The sequence below is a fragment of the Cololabis saira genome, chromosome 10 (genome assembly GCF_033807715.1).
Source record: "Cololabis saira isolate AMF1-May2022 chromosome 10, fColSai1.1, whole genome shotgun sequence".
NCBI lineage: Eukaryota > Metazoa > Chordata > Actinopteri > Beloniformes > Belonidae > Cololabis > Cololabis saira.
Window position 1 is genome coordinate 4,613,709 of NC_084596.1, and position 23,399 is coordinate 4,637,107.

General features: G+C 43.9%; 1 protein-coding gene and 4 non-coding genes across 7 annotated transcripts; 2 read left to right on the forward strand and 3 right to left on the reverse strand.

The window, feature by feature from the left end:
- Positions 1 to 1,674: 1,674 nt before the first annotated feature.
- Positions 1,675 to 15,823, forward strand: LOC133452318 (protein NLRC3-like). 3 transcript variants are annotated; one of them, XM_061731560.1, is made up of 12 exons: positions 1,675 to 1,779; positions 3,161 to 3,293; positions 3,379 to 3,636; positions 3,773 to 3,889; positions 4,755 to 4,833; positions 5,752 to 5,959; positions 6,913 to 8,707; positions 9,007 to 9,180; positions 11,211 to 11,384; positions 12,552 to 12,722; positions 13,358 to 13,404; positions 14,480 to 15,823. In XM_061731560.1, exons 2-12 carry the CDS (start codon positions 3,205 to 3,207, stop codon positions 15,004 to 15,006), a joined length of 3,639 nt encoding a protein of 1,212 aa, XP_061587544.1. In that variant the 5' UTR covers positions 1,675 to 1,779; positions 3,161 to 3,204; the 3' UTR covers positions 15,007 to 15,823. The 3 variants fall into 3 exon arrangements, with proteins under 3 accessions (XP_061587544.1, XP_061587545.1, XP_061587546.1); XM_061731561.1 differs by lacking the exon at positions 3,773 to 3,889; XM_061731562.1 differs by lacking the exons at positions 12,552 to 12,722; positions 13,358 to 13,404; positions 14,480 to 15,823 and adding an exon at positions 11,484 to 12,512.
- A 1,155-nt stretch (positions 15,824 to 16,978) lies between these two features.
- trnar-ucg (transfer RNA arginine (anticodon UCG)) lies at positions 16,979 to 17,051 on the reverse strand. The gene has a single exon. It is a non-coding gene; the product is annotated as a tRNA-Arg (tRNA).
- A 1,483-nt stretch (positions 17,052 to 18,534) lies between these two features.
- Positions 18,535 to 18,607, reverse strand: trnak-uuu (transfer RNA lysine (anticodon UUU)). Its single transcript has one exon. It is a non-coding gene; the product is annotated as a tRNA-Lys (tRNA).
- Positions 18,608 to 18,982: 375 nt separating this feature from the next.
- On the reverse strand, positions 18,983 to 19,064 carry trnas-uga (transfer RNA serine (anticodon UGA)). The gene has a single exon. It is a non-coding gene; the product is annotated as a tRNA-Ser (tRNA).
- A 601-nt stretch (positions 19,065 to 19,665) lies between these two features.
- On the forward strand, positions 19,666 to 19,737 carry trnaw-cca (transfer RNA tryptophan (anticodon CCA)). Its single transcript has one exon. It is a non-coding gene; the product is annotated as a tRNA-Trp (tRNA).
- The last annotated feature ends 3,662 nt before the right edge of the window (positions 19,738 to 23,399 follow it).

Sequence of the window (23,399 nt, forward strand, 5' to 3'; positions counted from 1 at the left end):
CCTCCCTTCACTATTATTCTGAAGAATAACTTACTCTGAGACTGATGTTGCTGTTTAGTTTTCATTTTCCTGATTACATCAGGTGGTGCCTCATTTTGATTACAGTTTTTTCTGAATCCTTAAGCACATTTTTTGCAACATTGGCTATTTTTGCTAAACTCTACACACAAATGAGAAAACCTTTCACCAAATTATCAAAACGTTATAGTTCTCTTGCAAAATCAAACACAGCTTGATTAACTCTACACACCTTAGTAAAAATGGTGTTTTCATATCAGACAGTAAACACATGCCATCATTTACTAAGCACATAATGTGCCAACTACACACTGATGGTATGAATACAAAACACATCTGGCTTTTGCTTTTTCTGTGCACAAGGTGGCTAGGTCAGTTTGAGGTCATACTTTTGTCATAGTTCTGTAAACACACACTTCAAGTATTGGTGTTTATTCACACTCGTCAAAACAAAGACACAGCACAGAACACAAAATAATACATTCACAAAAAAAAAGACAATCAGCCTACATCATGCCGTCACTCTGGGTCCGGCCACAAAATCTCATCCACATCACATGCAATGTCCTCCAGTCCAAGGCACTGGGGAAAATACCTCCTTGCATGCCTGACATGATGCCTGCTCAATATCTCCACATGCCTCCTCCATTGCTTGTAAAAGGGCTGCGTGTTGATGGGGATGGCGGTTGTGGGCTTTCCAGCGCCGGGCAGAAAAGAACTCTTCAATTGGATTTACAGTAAGAATGGAGAGTATGGGGGGAGGTTGAGTGCCATGAAGAGTGGGTGATCAGTGAACCAGTTGCGGACCAAAGCAGCCCTATGGAAACTAACATTGTCCCATATGATGACATATCGGGTCTGCTCTGGCCCTTCTTCTTCCCCCTCCTCGTCCTCCTCTTGCTGCTCCTTATCCTCTTCCTCTAACTTCCTCTAAACCTCTTGCTTCTTCACCTCCACGTCCTCTTCGTCCAACTCCGCTGATTCTTACTCTTCTTGCTCCTTCCATTGTACTCCACACAGACAGCTTACCTGTGGCTTATTCATAGTGCTTAGGCTGATTGCAAAGTGAACTAATTCTCTAAAATTGTTTTCTCATGTGAAAGTGTGCCAGACAGTTGGCAAAATAGTGTAAATAATAGCCATACATGTGTATAATTTTGCTAGGAGTGTTTTGGAAATTTGGCAATTGAGTGTAAGCAGTGAATTGTGCCTACAGTTTTGCAAAGTGTGTGTTACAAAATTACAAACTGAGTGCAAAGCAGTATTTGTGCTTTTAGTTTGGCTAACTCAGTGAGTGGTTTTGCTATGTGTGTTAATAGTTTTAGAAATTGTGCTACAAGAACAAAATTAGCGCCTAAGCTTTCAGAAAAAACTGTAATTCATTTTGATAATTCAATTTGATAAATAATCTACTTTATTATTAAGGATTGTCCTTCGACAATCATTAATAACTCTTTGATAACGCCCTTTGTTGCACAACACCTCAATATAAATTGTCACCTTCATTTTTTAAGTTCAGCCAGATTATTTATGAGACTCTTCCTCCTCCTACCTGTCCATCCTCCTCCTATCTATCCATTCTCCTCCTCCTCTTCCTCCTCCTCCTCCTCTTCCTCCTCCTCCTCTTCCTCCTCCTCCTCCTCCTCCTCCACCACAGGTGCAGCTCTGACTCATTCCAGGATCAGTTCAGTTGCGTCTCAGTAGATTTTGTTCAGACTGCAGAATCTTCATCTTCAACTCTTTGGACTGTTTGAAGAAACTGTAAGTTTAAACTTTGTCTTCAGGGACTTTCCTGTTAGTTTCTGCTCCGTCGTGGTTGGAGAAGGTTTTCACTGCAGACTTTGATCATTCTTGTGTCTGAAGACAAATCTACATGATAGTTAGATGACGGTATTTTTAACTGATTTATTTTCTATCTGTTGTAGCCATTTTACATAAATGTGATTTATGTTTAAGTTGATTAATACCTTTTGTAAGACTTTGGTTTTATATTTGTTCTAACCAGTGACAAGTCAAAAAGCAGAATATTGGATTTCTATTGGCTGCTGTTTGTAGAATAAATATACGGTAACTCAGTGAAAGTTTACAAGTCACTGGACCTTTGAGCCACACAGTCTTTAGACCAGCATACTTTATTTCATACATAAACGTTATGGGTTTGATTCTGTATTTTGTATGATTTTTCAGTTTTTGAAGTAAACATAGAAAAGAAGAACTTTGCGTTAAGACCTTTCCTTTCCTTTATCAGTGTGCTGCGTGCAAAAAACTTTATGGTCCAAAGCTGGTGAGGCAGCAAAGCTGCTGCACAGATCAGAGACACAGTGAAGATCAATGATGATTAGTTTTCTTCATCAATCAAACTGTAAGGTGTTTTTATTTCCTGGAATGAAGCTGTCGTCTCCAGCTTTAAAGTCAGTTTGGTTCCTGGAAGAAGTTGTTCTTTGCTGCTTGTGTAACTACTGAACATGGCGTCTTTTCATCCAGAAGTCTTCCTGACTGAACTTCCAATAGTATCAATGTTGAAACAGAAGCTCCCAGAGGTTCATGCAGACGGGGTTAAAAACAACAGGCTGATTAACTGAAACATTTTTACTGAGAGACGTAAAAGAAGTTCCTTCTCCCAGGTCATAAAACCTCTTAATCAAGACACACCCAGCACTCTGGACTCTGAACTCTGTCAATCATCACACCTCGTATCACATTTATTACTCTTTTTCACTGTATACAGCATGTTTATATCTCCTTATATTTGCACATTGAACCTTTGTCTCTGCAGATCAACCTCTGAGCTTCCTCACATTTGCAGTAACACGATTTTCGAGTTTCTGCAGTAAAAACTCTGTTCACAGAATCACCTCATTGTTGTTTCACACTTGTTCCAGCTAGTTAGAGCATGTTAGTCCTGGTGGACTGATTTGGTGGAGGACAGGGTGATTACTTTGGGACCCTTTCCAAAATCTGGAGGATAAAGAAATAAAATAAAAATCGAGCCAAGTGACCTGTACTGCTCAGTAGAAGCAGAAAACACAAAAGAGGGGAATAAACCAGTGCAGGACCAGCTGTTCTCTGTCCAACACCAGTGATTTGTGTTTCCTCTGCAGGTGAAGGTGTGTGTGTGAGCTGATGTGTGTTTCCTCTGCAGATGAAGGTGTGTGTGTGAGCTGATGTGGACGTGAATTCAGCAGAATGGACCAGTGTGAGGACGGAGAGGACGGAGTCCCTCCCTCTAAAACCTCTCTGTGTGGGGAACATGAGAGTCGGAGCAAAGCTCAGAGGTGAGATGAGCATCTCTAACTGTCCCTGACTCTTCTGCATGTCAGAGCTCAAGACTCCTCACATCACCAAACCTCATTATTACAGGAATCGACCTGGACCTGGACCTGGACCTGGACCTGGACCGGGACCTGGACCTGGATCTGGACCTGGACCTGGACCTGGACCTGGACCTGGACCTGGACCTGGACCTGGACCTGGACCCGGACCCGGACCCGGACCCGGACCCGGACCTGGACCTGAAGCTGAAACTGATCATGAACCCAGCTGTGTGTCCTTGAAGAGTGACCAGTCAAAGAACATTATTATTGAGTTTAAAGGAGACCAAGGTCCTGCTGGAAAGAGGTGATTGAATAAAAATTCTGCCAATGAATGTTTAATAATTTTTAAATAGCCTGAAATAGCCTGAATATTTTTATCTTGATAATGTAGTTTTAGTATAAACAACATTTGTTCATTTGAATTGTTTTTCTTCTATCAGGGTCCAAGAGAAAAGAGACTCTCTTGTAGATGAACCCAGCTGTGTGTCCTTGAAGAGTAACCAGTCAAAGAACATTATTATTGAGTTTAAAGGAGACCAACAGTCTTCTTCAGAGAGGTGGGATGTATTTAAATGTATTAAATGAATTTAAATCTTACTGATCCTGATGATGGACCAGAGTTCCTCTTACTGATCCTGATGATGGTCCAGAGTTCCTCTTACTGATCCTGATGATGATCCAGAGTTCCTCTTACTGATCCTGATGATGATCCAGAGTTCCTCTTACTGATCCTGATGATGATCCAGAGTTCCTCTTACTGATCCTGATGATGATCCAGAGTTCCTCTTACTGATCCTGGTGATGATCCAGAGTTCCTCTTACTGATCCTGATGATGATCCAGAGTTCCTCTTACTGATCCTGATGATGGTCCAGAGTTCCTCTTACTGATCCTGATGATGATCCAGAGTTCCTCTTACTGATCCTGATGATGGTCCAGAGTTCCTCTTACTGATCCTGATGATGATCCAGAGTTCCTCTTACTGATCCTGATGATGATCCAGAGTTCCTCTTACTGATCCTGATGATGGTCCAGAGTTCCTCTTACTGATCCTGATGATGGTCCAGAGTTCCTCTTACTGATCCTGATGATGATCCAGAGTTCCTCTTACTGATCCTGATGATGGTCCAGAGTTCCTCTTACTGATCCTGATGGTCCAGAGTTCCTCTTACTGATCCTGATGATGATCCAGAGTTCCTCAGCTGCTTCATGTCTCCATCAGTTGTCCATGTTCCTGATCTTGTTGTAACTTTTCACTGAGGTCACATGTTCTCGTTGGATCAGCAGGACTAGTAAACCTTCAGCACCACCAGTCCTCTGATGGACTGTCCTCATCCCAACAGGACTTCATGGACCTTCAGCTGGTGTTTGTCTCTGTGAGGACAGACATGATGTGAGCTAATTCTTCCTGGTTCCTCCACAGAGTGGACCAGCAGATCTCAGAGTCCCCCAGCGGTCCGTCTGTCCAGCAGCATCAGACCCAGCTGGACTCCGTCTTTCAGGTCTGTACATGAACAACAACTGCTTCTCCATCTGTTCTGTTGATGTTTGTCTCCATGCTGGTCTCTGGAGACCAGTGGACTGTCAGTCTGTCCATCATGGACCTGATGTTTGTCTCCATGCTGGTCTCTGGAGACCAGTGGACTGTCAGTCTGTCCATCATGGACCTGATGTTTGTCTCCATGCTGGTCTCTGGAGACCAGTGGACTGTCAGTCTGTCCATCATGGACCTGATGTTTGTCTCCATGCTGGTCTCTAGAGACCAGTGGACTGTCAGTCTGTCCATCATGGACCTGATGTTTGTCTCCATGCTGGTCTCTGGAGACCAGTGGACCGTCAGTCTGTCCAACATGGACCTGATGTTTGTCTCCATGCTGGTCTCTGGAGACCAGTGGACTGTCAGTCTGTCCATCATGGACCTGATGTTTGTCTCCATGCTGGTCTCTGGAGACCAGTGGACTGTCAGTCTGTCCATCATGGACCTGATGTTTGTCTCCATGCTGGTCTCTGGAGACCAGTGGACTGTCAGTCTGTCCATTATGGACCTGATGTTTGTCTCCATGCTGGTCTCTGGAGACCAGTGGACTGTCAGTCTGTCCATCATGGACCTGATGTTTGTCTCCATGCTGGTCTCTGGAGACCAGTGGACTGTCAGTCTGTCCATCATGGACCTGATGTTTGTCTCCATGCTGGTCTCTGGAGACCAGTGGACTGTCAGTCTGTCCATTATGGACCTGATGTTTGTCTCCATGCTGGTCTCTGGAGACCAGTGGACTGTCAGTCTGTCCATCATGGACCTGATGTTTGTCTCCATGCTGGTCTCTGGAGACCAGTGGACTGTCAGTCTGTCCATCATGGACCTGATGTTTGTCTCCATGGTTTCAGTCTGATTGTGTCCTTCATGTGGTCTTCTGTTCCAGCTGCTGGAGGACAACTTTGTCATGTTTGTGAAGGACGAACTGAAGAAGATCCAGAGGGTTCTGAGTCCAGATTACCCAGAATCCCTAGATCTGTTGGAGGGTGAGGATGAAGAACAGAAGAGCAGCAGCAGAGAGGCGTTTGTGAAGATCACAGTGAACTTCCTGAGGAGAATGAAGCAGGAGGAGCTGGCTGAGCGTCTGCAGAGCAGTAAGAGGATTTCTCTGAACATTTAAGCTGCTGGATAAATGACCCAGAATGCCTCAGGAGATAAACAACATTCACAGATCAGCCACAACATTAAAACCACTGAAAGATGAAGTACTGCTCTTCTTGTTCCAACAATGTTCTGCTGGAATCAAATCTGCATTCTTGATCCACATGAAGGTTATTTTGACCGTTGACACCCAGCTAAATATTTCTGCAGACCAGTTGCCTCCACATGGTCCCACCACCCCCCTACAGTAGCAGCCTCCCTGTACTCAATAAACATGTTTAATAATGAATTTAAGTTATAATGCACTTTACATTTGTGTGGCTGCCATATTGTGCCAACGGCCCCTCAAACCACCACACATTCCATACACATTCAGGGCAAGGTGGGTAAGGTGTCTTGCCCAAGGACACTATGACAGCAACTGGGATGGAGCGGGTTTCGAACCGCCAACCTTCCGATCATTGGACGATTCGCTCTACCACCTGAGCTACTGCCGCCCTTTTAACTGACCAACACCACAAGATAACTGGAAGATTTTAGTCCTGGTTTTCCTCTTCCAGGAATCCTGCTGAACTCCAGATTGTCTTGATGGTTCTGCATATTATTGGATCAGATAATATTCTGGTGTTTTCCAATCCTAAACCTGGAAAATCCACTTCACAGACAACACAACAATAACAAGAACACAACAACCCACAAACCCACAACCCACCAGGGCTGTACTGCTAACATCCTGGTACTAGAAACTCCAGGACCACCAGATGCTCTTGTAACTTCCACGTCCTGAATGTTCAGAGGTGTTTGGTGGTAAAAGTGATTCTACTCAATATTGGACAGCTCATTGTAACGTTAGAGTCGATCAGTGTCGGTTCACATCCTGATTCTTTAGGAGAATTAAGTTGAACTTTATAAAATACTAATTGTTTTTTTTTTTACGTGTTTTCAGATGTTTCTGCTGCAGTTTGTAAAAAGCGGCTGAAGTCTAAGCTGAAGAAGAAGTGCCAGTGTGTGTCTGAGGGGATTGTTAAAGCAGGAAACCCAACCCTTCTGAAGCAGATCTACACGGAGCTCTACATCACAGAGGGAGGGACTGGACACGTCAACGATGAACATGAAGTCAGACAGATTGAAGCAGCTTCAAGGAAACCACACAGAGCAGAAACAGCCATCAGACAGGAAGACATCTTTAAAGTCCCACCTGGAAGAGATGAACCAATCAGAATGGTGATGACGAAGGGAGTGGCCGGCATCGGGAAAACAGTCCTAACACAGAAGTTCACTCTGGACTGGGCTGAAGGCAGAACCAACCAGGACATCCAGTTCCTGCTTCCATTCACCTTCAGAGAGCTGAATGTGCTGAAAGAGAGAAAGTTCAGCTTGGTGGAACTTGTTCATCACTTCTTCAGTGAAACCAAAGGAATCTGCAGCTTTGAAGAGTTCCAGGTCGTGTTCATCCTTGACGGTCTGGATGAGAGTCGACTTTCTCTGGACTTCCACAAAAATGAGGACCTGACTGATGTTACAGAGCCCACCTCAGTGGATGTGCTGCTGACAAACCTCATCCGGGGGAACCTGCTTCCTTCTGCTCGTCTCTGGATCACCACACGACCCGCAGCAGCCAATCAGATCCCTCCTAAGTGTGTTGACCTGGTGACAGAAGTCAGAGGGTTCACTGACCCACAGAAGGAGGACTACTTCAGGAAGAGGTTCAGAGATGAGGAGCAGACCAGCAGGATCATCTACCACATCAAGACATCACGGAGCCTCCACATCATGTGCCACATCCCAGTCTTCTGCTGGATCACTGCTACGGTCCTGGAGAACGTTCTGGAGAAAGTCCTGGAAACCAGAAAGGGAGGGGAGCTGCCCAAGACCCTGACTGAGATGTACATCCACTTCCTGGTGGTCCAGGCCAAACTGAAGAAGCTCAAGTATGATGGAGGAGCTGAGACGGATCCACACTGGAGTCCAGAGAGCAGGAAGATGGTGGAGTCTCTGGGAAAACTGGCTTTTGAGCAGCTGCAGAAAGGAAACCTGATCTTCTATGAACCAGACCTGAGAGAGTGTGGCATCGATGTCAGAGAGGCTTCAGTGTACTCAGGAGTGTTCACCCAGATCTTTAGAGAGGAGAGCGGCCTGTATCAGGACCAGGTCTTCTGCTTCATCCATCTGAGTGTTCAGGAGTTTCTGGCTGCTCTTCATGTCCATCAGACCTTCATCAGCTCTGGAGTCAACTTGCTGGAGGAACAAAAGAATACTTCCTGGTGGTTTAAAAAAAGACCAGAGACTGACCTCTATCAGAGTGCTGTGGACAAGGCCTTACAGAGTCCAAACGGACACCTGGACTTGTTCCTCCGTTTCCTCCTGGGTCTTTCACTGGAGACCAATCAGACTCTCCTACGAGGTCTGTTGGAACCACAACAAAGAAGATCACAGAACAAGCAGGAAACAGTTGAATACATCAAGAAGAAGATCAGTGAGGATCTGTCTGCAGAGAGAAGCATCAACCTGTTCCACTGTCTGAATGAACTGAACGATCGTTCTCTGGTGGAGGAGGTCCAACGGTCCCTGAGGTCTGGACGTCTCTCCACAGATAAACTGTCTCCTGCTCAGTGGTCGGCTCTGGTCTTCATTTTACTGTCATCAGGAGATCTGGAGGTGTTTGACCTGAAGAAGTTCCGAGCTTCAGAGGAGGTTCTACGGAGGCTGCTGCCGGTGGTCAAAGCCTCCAAGAAAGTTGTGTAAGGACAAACACGGACACATCTGTTTTAGTTACAATCACATGTTGTGTTCATGGAGGAAACCAGTTAAATTCACTGTTCAACTAAGTTCAGGTTCATGTGGGACCAGTTCTCCTCAATGATTCATCTCAGGAAACTCTACATACAGAGAAGAGAAATGCAGTGATCACTATGATCAATACTTATTGATTATTAGTTGAAATAATCAGCATCTATGATATTATATCATTTATTTCTTTGTTAAATGACATAATCAACTTTTAAATAACCTCATGATCTCTCTTTAATCTCCTCTGCAGGTTGAGTGGTTGTAACCTCTCAGGGAACATCTGTCCACTTCTGTCCTCAGTTCTCAGCTCTCAGTCCTCCAGTCTGACAGAACTGGACCTGAGTAACAACCACCTGCAGGATTCAGGACTGAAGAATCTGTGTCCTGGACTGGAGAGTCCACACTGTCACCTGGAGTCTCTCAGGTCAGAATCCACCAAGTGTTCAACTGGTGACCGTTAAAACTGTTTGTTTGGTTGTTTTGTTAGATCCCCGTTAGCTGCTGACCTTTCACAGCAGTTTCTCTGGGGTCTTATCAGAATCATCAGCGGAATTACAACATTGTCATTAATTAAATACATAAACAAAATGGTCACAACTCAGACAACAGACACTAGGAAACCTGCTAAAAGTAATACAAAAAAAACATTATAATCAGCACAATGGCATTATGACTCAGGATGTACATTTTCTCAACTCACTCTCAAACAAAATATTAAGAAAAATCTAATCAATCAAATCAAGAGCTCAATACAGGTGGGTGGCTTCGGTCCCGGCCGGTCCGAACAGGTCACATTCCCGGTTAAAGCCGCTGTGACGCGCGCTGCTCCACCCCGCTGGGGAGAGACGGGCTCTGCGCGGTGGAGGATCCGCACAACGGGGTATGAAAAGTTTATTTACTGTTGTGCAGAAAGTGACTGACACCGAGGAAATTCGGACTGGCGCAGCTGAATTAGCGGAGCTCTTTAATGCAGAAACAGAGGTTTTGCTCCCGCTCTATTTTTTAAATAAGCGCTTGTGTGCTTGTGTGTGCGTTCTGCATGTGTGTGCGTTCTGCAGAAAAACATGATAATCTTCTGTAGTGTTTCTGGTGTGTTAGTCATAACTACTTTATTGATTAAACTCATCAATGGATATTGCCTCCTACATTCTCCACTTCACCAGGATGGATGGGGATTCATTACTTCCACTGGTCTGATAAAGTTGCTGAATGGCTCAGCCAGCTGCTTTGTTCTGATTTACCTGCAGCCTGGCCAGGTTACGTTTGGTTGTACTGGACCAAATCACAGAGCAATAATTTACATTTGACAAGACCGATGCGTGTATCACCTGTTTAATCAAATCATTAGGCAGAAACTTCCTGCAGTGTTTAATCACAGCTATACCTCTACCCATTCTCTGCACTGTTTGGTCAACTTGTCTATTCCAGGACATTTGACTCTCTATAACATCCCCTAATACCTTCACTTCTGTTACTTGCTCTATCACTACTTCACCCATAGTTAAGCATAGCACAGGGTAATTTATTAATAAATGTTTTGAACCTAAAACAGTGCACTTTCTTTTAACCTAATTCAGAACTAATTTGTTTCTTATCATCCATTTTTTAAATCTCATTTTAAATCTACCCTTTAAATCTCAGTTAATTCAGCAGGCACATTTGCCGATGTATAAACTGTCAAATCGTCAGCGTACATTGCAATGGTGGCATGATTTAGAATAAACAGTAAATCATTGATGAATATTGAAAATAAAAGCGGACCCAAAGAACTGCCTTGGGGAACCCCACAGCTCACGCTCTCAGCTTGGAATCACTACCATTAAAGGAAACAGTGCTTTTCCCATCAGATAATAACTCTTACCACATGCAATAGTAGCTGATTCAAAACCATAGCAGCTTAACCTATTTAATATCACATTATGGTCATTATTAACCTAGAGAACATGTGGAGGAGAGCAGACCATACCCCTCCAGTTCTTAGATCTTTAGACTGGTTTCCTGTCTGTCCCAGAATAGATGTTAAATCCTGCTGCTGGTTTATGAATCTCTGAATGATTTTGGATCAAAATACATCTCTGATCTCCTGGTCCATGATGAACCAACCAGAACCCTCAGGTCGTCGGGGACACGCCTACTTTCTGTCCCCAGAGTTAAAACCAAACATGATGAGTCAGCATTCAGCTTTTGCTCCTCACCTGTGGAACAAACTCCCAGAATGCATCAGGGACGCTGAAACTCTCTATAGCCTTAAGTCAAGTTGAAAATATTTTTATCTGTTTACCTTTTTATTGACTTATGTCTGTCTGTCTTTAATTACTGCATTTAAGTTCTTCAATTTTCAAGTCATTTTTTTAAATATTTTTATTTTAAGCACTTTGAGTTGTCTTGTACATGGAATGTTATATACAAACTTTCCTAAATAACCTCATGATCTCTCTTTAATCTTCTCTGCAGGTTGATTGACTGTAACCTCTCAGAGGACATCTGTCCACTTCTGTCCTCAGTTCTCAGCTCTCAGTCCTCCAGTCTGACAGAACTGGACCTGAGTAACAACCACCTGCAGGATTCTGGACTGAAGAAGCTGTGTCCTGGACTGGAGAGTCCACACTGTCACCTGGAGTCTCTCAGGTCAGAATCCACCAAGTGTTCAACTGGTGACCGTTAGAACTGTGGTTGATATTGAAGATTGTTGATGTGTTTCTGCTGATCCTCTGACTTTTCCTTCAGCTCTATCATCAGGTGGACACGAGGACAGAGTCAGCTTTAGTCTCAGAGCAGTTCTCTCATACCCCTTTTACACCAAGCTGGTTCCAGGGCTGGTTCTGGGCTAGAGCCAGACTTAGTACCAGTTCTTTGGTTTTACACAGCCTAAGCTCCGGCTCCTGACTCTCAAAACGGGAGCTACGCCAGCCCCTTTGAGCTGCTGGGCCAGCTCAAAGAACCGCTTTACGTCGGGGGCTGGGGGCGGGGCTGGGGACGGTGTTACTGAACAACCAAAGCAGAATAAACGCGGAAGCGCGCCGTTTTTAAACAACGTAGCGTTGAAGAAGGCGGTTAAGTTAGCAGACTCTTTTATTATTACATCCATTTATTTAATAATGGATGTAAAACAGAAGCAGCAGTGGTCTACGGTACAATCCACCAACAGTAACGTCTGCGGGCTCCGTGCCGCCGATGCAGCGGCGCAGCCTCGCGTCCGAGCCCGCGGGGGAGCGTTCCAGCCCTGGGACGCTTGGACGCGAGGCTGCGGAGCCCGCCGATGCAGCGGCAGCTCCATCCATTTATTTAATAAAAAATCCTGGCCCGCGGGGACGCCTCCCAGCCCGCGGTTCTGGTTCCACGTTACACCAACGCAGAGCCTACGGCGTATGTTACGGAGGAGGAGAGCAGCTCCTGAGGAGAGGAGAGGAGAGAAGCTGCCGGCTCAAATTTCTTAACAGGCGTTATTTGGATAAACTGAGCCCAGGTTGGGGATCTTAAAGGTTACTTTACCTGAAAAAAATATTAAAACTTAATAAAGTGCCATATTAACAGCGCTACAGCTGAAATTAAAACAGCTTTTGGCTCTCAGCTTCCTGATCAGGGTAGGGATGAAAACGAGGGGGCGTGGTGACGTGATGACGTGTCTCTCTGGCCAGCTCCAGGCCAACACCAGCTGTGTAGAAGCAAACGGTTCTTACTTAAGAACCAACCGCGAACCGGCTCTAGCTCCAGCACTAGCACCAGCCCTGGAACCAGCTTGGTGTAAAAGGGGTATCAGAGTCTCTGCATGTGTGTTGTGTTGTGTGTCTGCAGGCTGTCAGGCTGTCTGATCTCAGAGGAAGGAAGTTCTTCTCTGGTCTCAGCTCTGAACTCCAACCACTCCCACCTGAGAGAGCTGGACCTGAGCTACAACCATCCAGGAGAGTCAGCAGGGAAGCTTCTGTCTAGACTGGAGGATGCCCGCTGGAGACTGGACACTCTCAGGTAGGAAGACAAAAGGACATCAGTGTGCTGGACTCTTCATGGTGTTGTTGTGGACATCATCTTTGTGGCTCTCTGGATTTTGTCGTGTAAAACACAGATATCTGCACCCGACATGTGGATGCTAGTCCTCTTAGAGGAAGGTATACATTACAAAAGAGATGTGACCCTTTCATCTGCATTTGCATGTTTTTTACATCCCTCTTCCATCCTGTTCCTTCCAGCTGTTGGCCTTTTGTTACAAACCATATCATGTGTGAATGTTTTCCATGACACTTTGAGCAGAGATCTTTGAGCAGACGGAGCTGCTGCAGCAGCTCATCTGGTGCTGCAGCAGAGCTGATAGATGCAGTTCACAACTCTGAGCCGTTCTTGACCCAGTAAACATCCCAGAACCACAGCAGTGTGGTTTTCAGGCCCATCACAGAATAATAACAGCTGCACCTTCACTCATCCATGACACGGTCTCCTCCTGCTGCTGATTCAGCAGAGATGAAATCAGATGAAAATAATGTGTTGAAACTGTGCTGGAAGGTGACGAAGACAGGACACACTTCCTTCATCAGTGTGTGAGAGCCATGTAATGTCCATGTTTGCTGAGAGAGACTGAGCTGGTCTGACCCCCGTCCTCCTTTCAGGGTGGAGCCTGCTGGACAACGATGGTTGACACCAGGCCTGAGGAAGTGTAAGTGTGTTTTTATTTCATTCACACATTCAACCATCTTCACACTGACACATCACTTTAGTTTAGTTTAGTTTAGTTTAGTTTATTTAGCACATACAATAAAAATAACATCACACAAATACGTGCAGTTAAAAGAAAACTGTGCAAGGAGGAGCGAGCAAGCCAGTAGGCTTATAAGGAGCCCCCACCTAATAACATTTAACAATATAGTTATGAGGATACAAAATCATAAAATAAAAATAAATAATACATCATAAAAATTGCATGCAGAACATGAATGAAAATAAAAAAATTACTGTTGACCTATAAAGACATGATCATGAAAATATGGATATTATGCTGAACAAATGGCAACACAGAATATGAAGTACAAAAGAAACATTAACAGTGGGTAAAGCAAGAGCTTGACTACATTGTTGAATTAAATGCTCTCTTGAGTGACTTTTGAAGATGGATAGGGACCTACAATTGTTTGCAATCTGGTACCAACTATTCCAGACTTTGACACCTCTATATCTAAACAAAAATTGGCTTCTAGATTCCAGACATTTAGGCGGATGTAGGGCTAGGGCCTACCGTGTTGAGTAAGAATGAACTTGAGAGTTTGTAGCGAAGTATGTCCTAAACTGCTCAGCAACATTTCCTTCTGAGGAAAATATCTTGTAAAGAAAAATGCATATTTGGTAACTGTTGACGTCATAAATAGTAAGAATCTGTAGATTTTTAAATAAAGGAGCAGCAGTAGCATCCCAGACAGATCGAGATGCAAGTCTTACAAAACGGTTCTGGAGAATTAAGATTTTTAAACAATATTACAATATGAAAGGTGAGGATAGATTAGACTATAATAAAGAGTAAGTAGACACTGCTTAGAAACAAGGTGTCTAACTTTCCTTATTATGCCAATAGATTTGTTTATTTTCTTACTCACACAATAAACCTGTTCTCTCCAACACAAACGCTCATCAATATTTATTCCTAGAAATCTTGTATCTCATCACTCATTCATTCATCCATCAATGATCAATGACAGATCAATAATAACTGCAGCTGGGTTGTTTGTTCTCTCCATCAGATTCCTGTCAACTCACCGTCGACACAAACACAGTCAACAACTGCATCCAACTGTCTGACGACAACAGGAAGATGATGTGTGTGGAGGAATATCAGTCATATCCTGATCATCCAGACAGGTTTGATTCCTGGTACCAGCTGCTGTGTAGAGAAGTTCTGACGGGTCGCTGTTACTGGGAGGTCCAGAGGACAGGAGGAGTTTCTGTATCAGTGAGTTACAGAAGAATCAGCAGGAAAGGAAACTCTGATGACTGTGTGTTTGGAAGGAACGATCATTCCTGGAAACTGTTCTGTTCTGATGATGGTCGGTACCGTGTCCGTCACAATAACAGAGGAACACCTTCCTCCTCCTCTTTCTCAGTCTCTGGCAGAGTAGCAGTGTACGTGGACGTTCCTGCTGGAACTCTGTCCTTCTACAGCGTCTCCTCTGACAGACTGATCCTCCTCCACACCTTCAACACCACATTCATTGAACCTCTCTGTCCTGGGTTCGGGTTCAATCCTGGTTCTTCAGTGTCTCTGTGTTGAGTTCAGTCTCCAGAGTCTCCTCCTGTCAGAGAAACTGTCTCTGTTGGACAGATAGTTCAGTCTGTACATGTCTGTCTCTGTTTCCATCAGAACACCTGGATCACATGTTGGTGAAATTGTTCTGAATGATTCCTTGGAAACTTCTTCCTCTTCCGGTCCTTTAAAGGTGAAGCTGCTGTTATGCAATCAGCCAAGATGAAGTTACAAAACTGCTGACAGATCTGAGCACAAGGTTGCTGTGCAGCCAGGATTCATCCTGGTCTTTATTCACACCACTTCCTGTTCCAGCCATGACATCACTACTGGACTGTCAGGTCTCTGTCATGGTAAAGAGTTTGTTTATATGTGAGCTCTCACCAAGATGAATAAGATGATCCATCCATCATCTAGAACTAGTTTAGGGTTCCGGGGGTCGGCCTTGTTGATTTTAAATGTACTATGATGATTTTTATGTACATTTGTCAGTAGAAGGAGAAATCAACAACAATAATGTGCTTCTATGGTTCCTAGACTGTAGAAGAACTGGACAAACCCTCCATGACGTCATCTGTAACGTTGTTTTCAGCTCTCATTTTCTCACCTAATGATTTAGTGAGTCAAGAAAACTGTTTGGAAATAAGATGTTTTTATTGTAACCACAGATTTTATGGTCCATCGTCCACTGGATCACATTTCTACCAAATCTATACTTCTGTATATACCAAATATAATCAGCTGTCTCCTCCATCAGAAGCTGCTTCAGCATCTAGATGCAGACTGCAGCTCAGGGAGGGGGTTTTGTGGATTACTGATCAATATTAAAGTGTTTATGATGTCACCACATGAGTGTTGGTTTTTCTTTAAGCCGCTTAGATAAATGTCATTCTGCTTGCTGCCATCTTGTCCGTACAAATCAACCATCAACATCGATGCCAACTACTGTCCACAGATGCAAATGGGGAACAAGTCCTGGTGTCGGCCTCCGTACAACCTGACTGGAACATATTTATGACCAAATAAATGTTGGAAACAGCCAGATCCAGACCTGCAGGTCCTCTACAGACCACTAGGGTCCAGATCCAGACCTGCAGGTCTTCTGTTGACCACTAGGGTCCAGATCCAGACCTGCAGGTCCTCTACAGACCACTAGGGTCCAGATCCAGACCTGCAGATCCTCTACAGACCACTAGGGTCCAGATCCAGACCTGCAGTTAACAGATCATAATCGTACAATTTTAAAGCTTAAATAACCAAATAATACATCTCTTTGTGCAGTTATCTTTTATTAGAGATTTCTGAAACCACTTTTGTGTCTTCACCTCTTTTTGAGCGCTGCTGACCACGACTGCAGGATGCCAGTCAGACAAGTTTCCGATACCTTGAGATTCGGGAGAAAACCCAGATATCCAAACAGAAATTCTGCAATGGAGACGGCTCTAATTCAAAAACCTCCAGAATATCCAATACACCTTTTTACACCTCCAGGAGGTGGTTTTTCAGCTAATAATCCAGTTTAGTGTCAAAGTGGAAAACAGATCTCAGTAGAAACACCGATCCTATGGAAGTAAATCTGTTCCATCAGATTTTGAACTTTACAATTCTTTGAATTTCACCCAGAAAGATTTCACGCATTAAATTAATTGATTTACATTTTTCTGTAACTGAATTAAACTCCTTAATTTTTCAACACTTTCTTTTCTCCACTATTTTTTCAGTGTTTTAAATTTCAAGAGCCAAAGATGAGAAATTCAAAGTAAAATAATTCAGATTGCCAAGAGATCAGTTGGTAAGCCATAGTCCATAAACCCTTTCCCCTGTTTTTAGTTGGGCTCCCTTTTTTGTTTTATTTCACCAACCCATGTGCCTTTTTTAAATGATAAAATACTGTGTGTATTATTGAACTCCGTACCCTCCGTGAGGGTAGCTAAACCAAAGTGTCCTGTAAAGAATGAATGTGAGTTAGGAGACCAGATCTAACTATCTGCAGGCTCTATAACCACAGAGGGACTCGAACCCTCAATCTTCTGATCCGAAGTCAGACGCCTTGTCCATTAGGCCATGTGGTCCACGAGTTGCTCCTCTGAGGTGACCGAGAGGTTAGGGTGAAGTATGAATCTTCCACCGAAAGCCAACGTTATCCACAACGTTGCAAATGTTTCCAAATGTAGTGGGTGTTTTGAACACACCCAGGACGCTCAGTCAGGCTCCCTTCAGCTCCTCCCTCTGCTGCCCAGGTGCAGCATATCAGCTTCATCTGGACCAGTTGAACAATTTGTAGGCAATGCACCCACACTCAATGTAAATAATCTTTAAACTTTATGGTGAATGAAAACTGCCTGATCAGCTCTGTTTTATAAAGCACATTTTTACATGAATAAAATAAGAATTACAAGAAAATAACACAACAAATGTTGAAGCACAACAGCCATGAAGACCATTTCTACAAGTGTTTGAACCAGCAATTTTAAATGTCTCATACCTGTTTAGATGTTTTTGTATAAGATTAAGGAAGAAGAATAACAGCAGAGGGCGCTGTTGCTACATTTGGTAACGTGCACAATTCAGAGGCGTCCTGGCTACTTTTGCACCCTGGGTGAACTGTCCAACAATCAGATAAATCAATCACCGCTTAGGAGGCAGGTAACCATATATGGTAAGTATAAAAGTTACCATCCTTCATAGCTCTGTTACTTCACATAAAGCCAGGACAGTAGTGGAACAGGTTTGTGTACTAAATATATCACAGTGAGGTGGAATAAATAAATAAGGTGGGTTTATTCAACTGATACTTCAGTCATTCTAAAATGTGTGAATGAGTTTTAAAGAGACCTACCACCACCGACGTAGACACAACACCTGGGCCTTAAAGCTCAAATAAGGCTTCCCATGTTCACGTAGGACTGTGGCCCAACACACCTATGGATACATTTACCGGTAAAATCATTAGTATTATTGATACCTGTACTGGTCTGGAGTGAACCCAATCGCAGCACAAATGAAGCAGGTTGTTGTATTTAAACAGTGTTTATTTGGAGGTTATAGCAGGTCAGAGCAGCAGCAGGGACTGGATCAGAGTTGGATCAGTTCCTAGAGGATGTTAGCTGGTGTCGTGCAACAAAGGGAGTGCTGCTTCACTTATTACACAGTTATTCATAATTATAATTATAATAATAATGAAAATGACATATCAAATTGAATAATCAAAATGAGAAGATCCAAACAGGGCACAGGCAACTTATCAGGAAATAATAATAAACAGCACAATCAGTCTGAATGTAGCTGTTATTCTCTGCGTGCCAGACTGTTGCCAGGGTTGGTGCTATAGAATAACAGTGAAGGAAGTCGTCACTACACACCTACAAAATACCTCTTTGCTGCTATTAACGTTGTGATGTTATTGTTTGGAAACATGCAGGTCCCTCAGATTCAAGGTCTGGTGCTCTAAATCTGAGATACCAAGGTTTGTTGTTTTTATTTGAGAGGTTGAGATGAGTCTTGAAAATGGTCAGGTTGTGTCTTTACAGTCAGGAATTGTGGTCATCAGATAATCACCTGAACAGGGACTTGAACCCTGGACCCTCAGATTAAAAGTCTGATGCTCTTCCAGCTGAGATACTCAGGTCACAGTCGGAATGTTTTCTTTCCTCTTTTCTTCATGTTTTTACAGATATAAGGCAATTCAGAGGTAGACTTTACCTTGTAAGGCAGTTTATTAGGAGGTGTGATCATGAAGAACCACTCTTCTGTTATTCAGCAGGCGGGCCATTAGAAGGCCGTCTATTAAGTTTGGTAAGATATAAAGACGTTCACAGTCACGATAGCCAGGAACCGAACCTGGGCCGACTGCTTGGAAAGAAATGTAAAACTAACTTAATGTAGGCTGATGTTACCTATTAATGCATGCTGGGGATAACACAAAAACCCACTGATTAGTTTTGAAAGACATTTTAGTCTATGGTTAACAACTGCAAGTCTTCTAGCATGTTCAAACATTAACCGTTGTTGGCAGGATTTGAACCTGCGCGGGGAATCCCCAATGGATTTCAAGTCCATCGCCTTAACCACTCGGCCACAACAACTTGTCACATGCTTGAACATTTGGCTGAAATAAATGTGTGTTTGTTTGAATCAGAAACATTAGTCTGAGGTTTGTTCCCGTACTTATCTCACAGCTAACCTGCCGGGACCAATTTTGTTGTGAACTATTGATCACAGATTATCACATGTCATCGTTAGTATAGTGGACAGTATCTCTGCCTGTCACGCAGAAGACCGGGGTTTGATTCCCAGACGGGGAGAAAGCCTGTTTTGGATATGCATGACTGATACATATGAACAATGGTCAATAAGATAAAAATCCCTCTTCCACACACCATAGGCATTTGCGCTTTTCCTGCTAAAAAAGCTGTCATTGAGGAAGTTCTTCTAATACAAAACCGTGCTGTAAATCTTCCAGTGGATGATATGCTCTGTTCACTGATACGTCCTGATCCAGAAGTTCAGCCAGACAAGGACCTTTTTCATGTGAGACAAACACGATAGCCACTAAACTACAGAAACTGTGCAGCAGGTTATTGATCATCATTCAGTTTCTATTTCTATTCCCCCTTAATGTTATAAAAAACATCTAGACAGGTATGATGTGACCGTGATTTTTTGTTTGCTGGATATGTGTTTTGTGGCTCTGTGGCGCAATGGTAGCGCGTCTGACTCCAGATCAGAAGGTTATGTGTTCAACTCACATCAGGGTCATAATGAACTTTCAATTTTTTTATTTATCCATCCTCACGAGTTCACCATATATATGGTAAAGTCCCCAAGCATGTGCAAAACCTTGAGTTACAGTCTCCCAAACTAAGTAGAGACGTTCTAATTGAGTTCACACTTGGGGGGGTAACTGACTGTCAGACACACCACGTAAAGAAATACACACTTGGTAAAGAAGAATTGGAGGAGTTCTCCACCATGTGGCATGAGTGACGGCAAAGCATTAAAGTCATAAAACTGACTAGAATATAATTGGTATAATTGATCACACATGGGCAGAATTAAAGACTGAATTATAATTCCTGTTCCAGCAAAAATCAGACTTCAAAGTCTTGAGTTGTTTGTAGCAAATATAATCAGACTACAACCAAGTGTGGGCAAGTGCAAGGCTCGACTCAAGGAGCTGAATGAAGGACAATGAAACACTGAGACCAAGGTTTGAATTTAACTGCAGTATATTGTCAAAATGATTAAAAAAAAAATTACAAAAAGGACACAACATATATCGTAAAAAAAAACAAAGACAAAGGCCTTTCAAACAGGGACTAGATTATCACCTATTATCACCTAGTCCAGGTGGTTTGCAGATTTCCTTTAAGGTTTGAGAGAAAATGTTTGGTGATGGTGCAGGTGGAGCTGCTGATTGGTTGAGAGTGGAGGATGGTGCAGGTGGAGCTGCTGATTGGTTGAGAGTGGAGGATGGTGCAGGTGGAGCTGCTGATTGGTTGAGAGTGGAGGATGGTGCAGGTGGAGCTGCTGATTGGTTGAGAGTGGAGGATGGTGCAGGTGGAGCTGCTGATTGGTTGAGAGGGGAGGATGGTGCAGGTGGAGCTGCTGATTGGTTGAGAGTGGAGGATGGTGCAGGTGGAGCTGCTGATTGGTTGAGAGTGGAGGATGGTGCAGGTGGAGCTGCTGATTGGTTGAGAGGGGAGGATGCTGCAGGTGGAGCTGCTGATTGGTTGAGAGTGGAGGATGGTGCAGGTGGAGCTGCTGATTGGTTGAGAGTGGAGGATGGTGCAGGTGGAGCTGCATCCATTGGCTCAGGGTTCAAAGGGCGTTTCCAGTGGGAGTGTCTAGTCAGTGAGGTAGTGGGCGTGTCCACAGGTAACAAGATTCACTCAACTCTTTTTAGCAGGGTTACATACGGGTCCACGGTGGGAACGGGTGAAAGAAAGAGTTAAGAAAATAAGCATTAAATATTTTTTTTCTTCTTCCGGCTCTCGGTGAAGGCGGACGCTTTTCTGCTCCCTCTCCCTCCCTATCTGCCCTGCTGCTGCTTTTGTCTTGTCTTAGAGCCTCTCTTTTTCACATCCTCCAAAACTCTCTACAATCATGGAATTGGTTAACTGGTCTCTCAGCACAATTGACCAAATTTTTCCGACGAGAAGTCAAGGGACAAGGGAGCCCTCCTGCCCCGACGGGACATTTTTTTGCCGGATACATGATGGACTCCTGGAAGCACTGGAGGATCATGTGTCTGTCCATTCTGTCGGTCGAGGATGTTATTATGTAGATGCCTAAATAATTGGATTAATTATAAAAGGATTTCTGCTTTTTGGAGTTGGCGGTTTCCTGGCATATCGACTAATTAAAGGTATAGTCTGTAATCATATTCAAAAACATTTATTGTTATACTGGGTGAAATGGTCCTTCCATCCTGAGAGTAGCCAGTGAATAATGTGTTCAGAAAAAGGAAAGAAAAAAATCCGACCTCTCTGACAGCTTTAATCCTGTAAAATCCTGTGTAGGATTGGAAGGGGGAAAAGAACCAATCAGATGCCTTCATTTTAAGCCCCGCCCACGCCCCCCTCTGTCCCATGTGTGCACTTGTCACGTCAAAAATCTTGTTGGAAAACTTCACACACTCGAGTCACGTTTGCTGAAGAATGACGCAGAAAACGAGAAAACGCAGCCAAAAATACCACCTCCCCAGTATGGGGGTCCGTGGGGATGGAGGTGTCTCCATCCCGGCGAGGGCGGAGAGCGCCTGTGCGTGTGGCGGTGCGCTGCGGTGCCGTGCAGGCTCTGTTGCCACGGCTACGCCGTAGGGTACGCCGTAGCCTACGGTGTAGGGTACGCGGCGACACGCACCATTCTGCGTTGGTGTAACGCGGAACCATAAATCAGCCTTCAGTGTGTGCTCTGTCTGCTGTTCTGAACTTCTCTGTTGTGCTCATTTTGCTGGGACGTCGGGTCCCTCCTCCGAGACACAACTTCTGCGGTATGCGTTCATTGTTGTGTCTAAAAATGATGCGCAGTGCCGACCCAATCAGAAACGGTACAGATATTCTGTAATATATTTTTAGATTTACAAAAAAATTAAATTATAAAAAAATAATCCCCATAACTTTGATTGGGTGGGCAAGGACGCACGATTCGACTCCTGCAAATGCGCGTTCCCCAAAGTTTGTGGGAGCGCTGACAGGAGGGGGAGGAGGGGGTGGGGCTTAGAGGAGGTGCCACTTTCAAATCTTGCTAGGTCCAACATTAAAGACTATACCTTTAACTAACGTAAGTCGTTGACAGCTGTTCTGGCCCTCTCAAAGCTGCCTGACATGGCTAGAAGGATAAGCTGTGCGACCAACACTCAGACTTTAATGTTGGGGGAGCTAAATCGCAAGCTAGCTGCGGTTTTTGAACTAATTGGCAAGATGGAAAAGACCTTGGAGAAATTGGAAGCTCAGCTTGGCATTGGAATTGACCACAAATTTGTCTAATTGGAGTTACCAATTTATGAACCAGAGACTTAAGGCAGATGTAAAATTACTGGAATCTGTCTGTCCAAAATACAATTGTTGATTCTACAATCTGACCTTGACAGGGCGGCTTGGCAGGCCGCTCCAGTCACAATCTCCCTGGAGGAATGAAAAACAAGATATTCTGCCCCCACTAACCTCCCTTCCCCTCAGGACACCTGAGGCAAAGTTCAAAGACTTACCGCTCACACACACTCACTTGCTGATAACCACACCCCCCTCATCTCAACGCCTTCCCCGGCTCCAGCTCCCCTCCTATCAGCCCCCCAACACAGTCTCCGGGTTTGAGCGCCACGAAGGCCACAGGCCCCCCCACCCCCCAGTAATAACTAATTAAAAAAACTGAAATTCATTGACAGTTCCACAGGACAAAGTACTTCTTTACATATTGGTGAAAGTAGGTTTTGTTCTCGGCAGGGAAAAGAAAAAAAAGAAAATATATATATGAGGGAATTTTAGCACACATCGTATAAACTTCCTGTTTGGGTCTCATGTGAACCCTGATCAAATTGATTTAGATTTAAATGTTTTAATGAGACTCTGGGTGTCACACCGTGGTGAGGTTGTCTTGTCCTGGGTTTGTTTTGTCCTGTCATTTCCTGTTTTATTTTGAAAAGTAATTCTCCTCTCGCTTCAGGTCACCTGCCCTTCCTCATGTGGCACCAGAGCTTTGATCCATGTCCATAGCCATAGTAATCGCCATAGTAATCGCCATAGTAATCGCCATAGTAATCGCCATAGTAATCGCCATAGTAATCGCCATAGTAATCGCCATAGTAACCGCCATTGTAACCGCCATAGTAATCGCCATAGTAACCGCCATAGTAATCAACATAGTAATCAACATAGTAATCAACATAGTAATCAACATAGTAATCGCCATAGTAACCA